The sequence below is a fragment of the Empidonax traillii genome, unplaced genomic scaffold, assembly GCF_003031625.1.
Source record: "Empidonax traillii isolate 1590-97213 ecotype Southwest subspecies unplaced genomic scaffold, ASM303162v1 scaffold166:size2381449, whole genome shotgun sequence".
Lineage (NCBI taxonomy): Eukaryota > Metazoa > Chordata > Aves > Passeriformes > Tyrannidae > Empidonax > Empidonax traillii.
In genome coordinates, this window is record NW_020955359.1 from 2364813 (window position 1) to 2370877 (window position 6065).

Below are 6065 nucleotides of genomic sequence, written 5' to 3' on the forward strand. Positions count from 1 at the left end.
TTAATTAAAACTGATTTTTAAACAGTGCAATTAACCTTGAAGTTTCCTAATTTCAAGAAATGAATCAGTAACTTTTCCCCCTGTCTGATAATTTGTAGCAAATATTAATATGCTGTACTGCTGTGTGTGAGAAATTGTTTGAGAGGCAAAATGCCTCTTGTTGTGGGTTTTTCCTGGTGGGCAGCCAAGCATCTCTGCTGCCTGTGCACTTCCCTCCCCATTCCCAGGGGGATGGGGAAGAGGGAGGAAGAAGAAAACCAAGAAAACTTGGAGCTCATGTTTAACCCAAACATTCTTGCTCCTCTCGTTTGTTAAGACGTCAGTATTTACAACATCTGCTCTGATTGCATCTTTGTGTTACTCTGATTGAACTTACTCCAGGAGGCAGCATGAGATGTGTAGAAAAAATGAGTCAGTTAAAAATCTGGAGTCTCATCACCTGTTTATGATTGCAGCTTTATTCCCACAGATGTGATGCTGTTCTCAAGTCTACACCCCTTCTCCTTCCCAACTTTGAAGTTCCCTCATTTGCTCCATTATTTTCACTTCAGTATCACTGATCATGTTTTTTGTAATTAGTAAGAAATTTGTGATCAAAGAAACCCTGAAATGCAGAAAGAAACGTAACAAGCAGTTGAACAAGTGTTTCATTCACAAAATCTTGTGTTCCTTTCTACACAGAGCTGTAGAAAAAAAATGTGCCATTACGAATGTGCTTGTCCTTGGAAGAAGCAAAAGTAATTTACTCCTCAAACTACTTGAGGAAACAATATTAATAGAGTTGTACTTGAGGAACAGATTAATGAATAGAAATAACCTCAGACTCCTGTTGGAACTCTTAGGCAAGTGTGTCTCAGGGAAGGAAGGTGTCTGCACAGTGAAGGTGTGTACACAGTGAGCAACTGCAGTTTAATGCTGGGTGAGAGCTGTTGGGATACTGAACATACTTTTCTAGGGGAAAAAATGCCACAGATACTTGGCAAACTGAGATTCATCATCTTGAATATTGGCAATTAATTCTGCTGACTCATGCACACATTTAGACTTAACCTCCACAAATACTTACATTTCCTTCTTCCCAATCCCTAAAATGGTGTTTCACAAGAAAATACAGGTTGTCCATCTGCCTGTTCTCTTCATCAGTGTCTTTTCTCAACAGAATTGATGTAACTCGAAATGACCTTCCCTGGGAATTTATGACAGACCGTCTCCCGACCATTTTGTTTTTTCCTTATCAGAGGTAATGTAATTCTTTTCCCTGTGGATTTTTAAATTTCACTGTACTAAGTTACAGTAATTAGCTGCTTACATGTTTTAATAGAGAAAAAAGCCAAACAAGAACATCAGCAAATTATAATTCAGAGTATTGGTGATATGCAGTTACCACAAAATCTTAAAACCTGTACCTTAAGTTTTGCAGTTCTAAATTCATGTTTTAGTTTATATCAGTTCTGAGTCACCCCAACTTCCAACTGATCATTTCCCTATTTCCTTTCATAGATTCTCATTTTGTCTTGGTCTGTTTTATAAAGCAGCTCCAGACTGTCTCTGGAGAGACAACTGAAGAGTTTAGTAGAATTGTTTGTGTAATGTTCCAATTGGTTTTGTAAAGGTCCCTTACCTCTACTCACTGTTTTCACTGCTGCTTTTCCTCTGCAGTGTGTTTTATGTTTTGCTGCATGTGGGTAATCAAGAAAATTAAGTTCTGATAGTATTTGCAACATCCATAGCACTCCTTGAGTAGTCATGTATTCATTTGGGATATATATTAAGGTTTTCTGTGCAGCTTCTTCCCCATTTGCCTTACGAGACAATTTTTGCAAATTAACTCTTCTCAATTTCATTCCACCACATGCTGTTTGTATTTTGTTTGGCTATTTGTTTTAAATACCCTTCTAGCTTCTTTCATACACACTCTGGTTTAGACTAGTAAGAAAGAAAGATGATGTAGTGAAATATCAGCACAGTGTACTGAGTCAGTGTTGATTTAGTGTAGACTATTTCTTGCCTGAATGATGTCATGATTCATTAAACTTGGATGTGAGCTGATCGTCAGCTGAGAAGCTGCTGATGATAATTAAAAGAGTAACTTGGTGGATCACCAGAAGTCTGCAGGGGAAGGGAAATCATGGTGCTTACTCTTTGAGAAATAGCTTAATTTTGATGAACAGGAGCTTCATGTGTTTAAAAGCAAACTGCTCCTGCACAGCCTTTCAGATGCTGGAACACACCAAGCTCCTGCTTCCAGGGTAACACCTATAGGGTCAGAGTGGTCATTTCCCAGCAGGCAGCTCTATAGATCTGGACTCAATTCTAACAATATATGTAGAGTTACAACATTTAAATGTTGTCCTTCAACTTACAAATATGAATTTTCAGTATGCTCTGATCAACCTGCCCAACAGTAATGCTACCACATGTCCTTCAAGCTCATAACCCTTGATGCCCTGCTTGGGATACTTTTTAAGGGTACAATTTGTTTTCTAAAATTTGACAGAAAATTTTTCTCAAGCCCCAATGCAGAGATGTTCATAGCACTCAGACTGGAATACAGGTAAAAGAGTTCATCACAAGAAAAGCGGGGTGCTCTTATCATCATTACGTGAGTTCAGGTTTCTCTGAGCTGCTGTACTAACCAGGCTTGATCAGAAACACCCAAGATACAAGTTGGAGTTGAACAGCAGCTGCTTAGATAAAATTATCATTGCTTACCTATCAGTGTTTTACTATAAACTCGTTAATGTCTTTCTAGGAAGGCACAAAGTGTGAAGTTCCCTGAAGACTTTTCAGTTAACCTGCCCAATCTCCTTAAATTTATTTTACATCACTCAAGTCTTTCTGCATCAGAGCCCTGTACCAAAGAGTGCCGACACAAAGAGTCAGTTCTGCAGCAAGGACACATCTCCCACTTGGAGAGAGAAGTTCAGAAACTGAGATCAGAAATCAGTGCCCTGCACCAGGCCCACGAGCAGCTGGAGGCACAGCTCTCTGAAGCCCGGAGGGACGAACAGAGACTGCAGCAGCAAAAACACACACTGGAAAAGCAGCACAAGACTCTGCAGCTCCACAGTGAGCAGTTACAGGCCACATATGAGCAGAAGAATCAAGAATTGTTAGAAATGGCTGAGAAGCTTCAAGAATTAGCTGATGCATCAGAAAACCTCCTTAAAGAGAATGCTTTGCTGAGAATTCTGGTGGCAGCGAGGGAAGGAAAGCTACAGAGCAGAGATGAAATTAAAGAATCCCTTCAGTCTGAGCAAACACTTTCTGAAGATAACGATGTATCACCTTCAACAGCTACTGCCACCTTAGAGGAAAAAAGGATTGATAATATTGATACCATAGAGACAGAGCACAGTAGTGGAAACAGGACAGAATGATTGCTTACATAAAGTCAAATGTTTGGGTAGGTATTTATGCAAATTTTATTGACATTCATTGTAAATAAAGACTTTTTTTCCCCCCACATGATCTAGAAAAAAAAAATCAAATGGAATATTTTTGTATACTTGAACAACTTATTAGATACCCTTATCTGAAGAGAAGAGGAGAATGGAAAACACTTTCTGCACTTTACTATTGCACTAACTTGCAAACACCTATCCATTTAATTTAAAGATGCTGATTTTTAGGGGCAGCTGTGTGAAGCACCTCTGACCAAGGACCAGTTATTTTTCACTGGCTTTCTCTTATAGCTGCTGGAAAGAAATTAGACCTTTGATTTATACTTTTCCATAATTTCTGAAGTTTGCCCTTTACACTGCATTCTCTTTGCAGAATTAGAGATACATCTGTGTAATCAGTAAACTTGAATGGACAAAGTCATCCTGCTACAACTGTTCTGTTCTAGAACTTCAGCACTTTGTATCACTTTTGTATCCTGGTATTCTGACTGTCATGAAACCCACAAGAGCCATGTGAACTGTTCTCTACTGAAAACTAAAGAAAGTCTTACTGAATTAATCTTTTTCTCTTTGATTTACAAGAGGTCTGGAATACAGCAATTGAAGTGTACAGATCTGGCTATACATGCAAGTTTCAGGAGACCAGGATCTTAAAAAAGCATGTGCCAGGGTAAGAACATCTATCAGCTGTACCCCACAGGTTGTACTCAAGAGGCAACAGCAGGAGCTTTTTGCTACTGACAGCATTCATTTTGCTTCAGATTACAGCCTTCAATTAAAAAAGAAAAAAAGGCAAATGTAGCACTAAAAAAGCAATTCAACATCTTAGGGTAGAAGAGAGGACAAGACTTTTTGCCTAGGCCATTATTGTCTTGCATATAGTTAAAGTTCTCAAGCAAGCTTGCTAGGCCTTAGTCACTCCATAGGTAGAGGTATAAGAAGCAAGTTGAATGCTTCCTCTAGAGCTGAATTAAGGCTAGACAATTAAGTGTTTAAAAATACCAGTATGCAAAGGAGGCCACGTATAAAGTAATAGAAAACAGGCCAGTGGCCTCAAAGCATGTGTGCCTACACTAAGAGTTTAGAACATGTAAGCTGCCATGGGTAGTTCAGTGTTGTCCCCCGTCCTCCCCCCAAACCTTTGAGGTCCAGAACTTCCCCTTTAACACATTTTTACAGTACTGTAGCTGAACTCTAGCACAGAGCAGGAAATGTATGTTCTTATCTGGAAGGACTGGGCCCTTGGTAGCTAATAACTTCTACAAACTGACCAGCAATCTCCCTTGCCCCTATTACCAAGGGGAGGAAAGACTGAAGCTTCTCTTGTAGAAGTACAGTTAAATCCAGGGAGTTCTCTACAAGATACATTAACTGAATTCTATAGTTGACTGTTTGTGGGTTAAAATGCCTTTTTATAACAGGCTGTTAACATACATCCTACCTGCTAAGTACACAAACCAGGGTTCTAGGAAAAATTCATACTAGTTGCACTTAAGCCCATTTTGATAAGGAACCACTTCTGCAGTTTCAGCACAGACCTATAGAAGAGAAAAGTCTGCTCTACTGCCATTTCAAACTCCTGGAAACCTTCTGGACCATCCCTGAGGATTCAGTATCCATCATTAGTTCCCAGGTGGGAATCCATCAGAATGGCAGTTTCCTTGCAGTAGCTACATAGAGAACTCAGTTCTAGCAGCCAAAACTTAACCTACATAGCTGCAGCTAAAGGCAATCCCTTTCTTGTAGCTCCTGTGTTTCCTCCCTCAGCATATTACTGAAGGCTTATCCCTTCTTTTCAAATAAAGTACTCTGCACCAGTCCAACAAACTGTTAAAACTAGGACTTCTGAGCGTACAGCTGTGCACTCAATCTTGTAGCAGAAGCAAGCTTTAACTGCACATTTGGTTTTGAAGGTCTGGAATCCCATCCATGGTTATGGTTCAGGAGACCCTTTGTGTATTATATACACTTGCATCATAGTATTCCCATATGCTACAGAACACAAAGCAGAAGTTTCTGGTGGCCTATTTACAGTTCACAGTTGTAAAGTAGTTCACATTACAGTAGTAGCTCCATCAAAATAGGCTCAGCTAAACATTCAAGTAACAAAAACCAGTAGTAGTCTCTTCACACCAGTATATCCCTGTGCCCATTGCCAGCAATGGACGTTATGCCAGGCGAGTCAGCTCCTGTCACAGAGGAATTCGGATACACAGTTGATGCAAAGTGCAACTTCTCAGTGCATGCAGTTGCAAACAAAGCTTATTTAGTTCTCATCAGGGTGTTTTCTGATGAGCAGTGTACACGTGTCCAGGTTCTTCGCAGTGTAGATTCTTCTGCTGGTTACACACGTCAGTCCATCGACACGCGTTGCTCCAGGTTAGCTGTGAGCTTCAGTGCCGCTGGGAGTCAGCTTAGCTTTCCTCTCCACACAGGGTCCTTTAGCAGAGTACTGCACCAGCAGGAAGGGCTCTTTGGTTTCTCCCTCGCCCACAATGCTTTCCTCATCCTCAGACTGGCTGAGTTTCTGCAGCCTCAGGTAGCACCAGCAGCCCAGGATCAGGGCCCCCAGCGCCGCGATGGCGATCAGGATCACGATCACAGTCACCACGCCCGTGGTGGGGCTGTGATCTGTGATAGACATGGCCAGGAGCTCACACT

At 40.8% G+C, this 6065-nt stretch overlaps 2 protein-coding genes across 7 annotated transcripts in view; one reads left to right on the top strand and one right to left on the bottom strand.

The window, feature by feature from the left end:
• The window catches only part of TXNDC11 (thioredoxin domain containing 11), a 26063-nt gene extending 22103 nt beyond the window's left edge, over positions 1 to 3960 (top strand). For all 4 annotated transcript variants that reach the window (XM_027885399.1, XM_027885402.1, XM_027885400.1 and 1 more), the window contains 2 exons: positions 1160 to 1240; positions 2753 to 3960. In XM_027885399.1, coding sequence (XP_027741200.1) covers positions 1160 to 1240; positions 2753 to 3380 — 709 coding nt within the window. In that variant the 3' untranslated portion in view covers positions 3381 to 3960. The remainder of the gene's footprint in view (positions 1 to 1159; positions 1241 to 2752) is intronic.
• The window catches only part of SNN (stannin), an 8933-nt gene continuing 6262 nt past the window's right edge, over positions 3395 to 6065 (bottom strand). For all 3 annotated transcript variants that reach the window (XM_027885405.1, XM_027885403.1, XM_027885404.1), the window contains exon 4: positions 3395 to 6065. In XM_027885405.1, coding sequence (XP_027741206.1) covers positions 5785 to 6048 — 264 coding nt within the window. In that variant the 5' untranslated portion in view covers positions 6049 to 6065 and the 3' untranslated portion in view covers positions 3395 to 5784.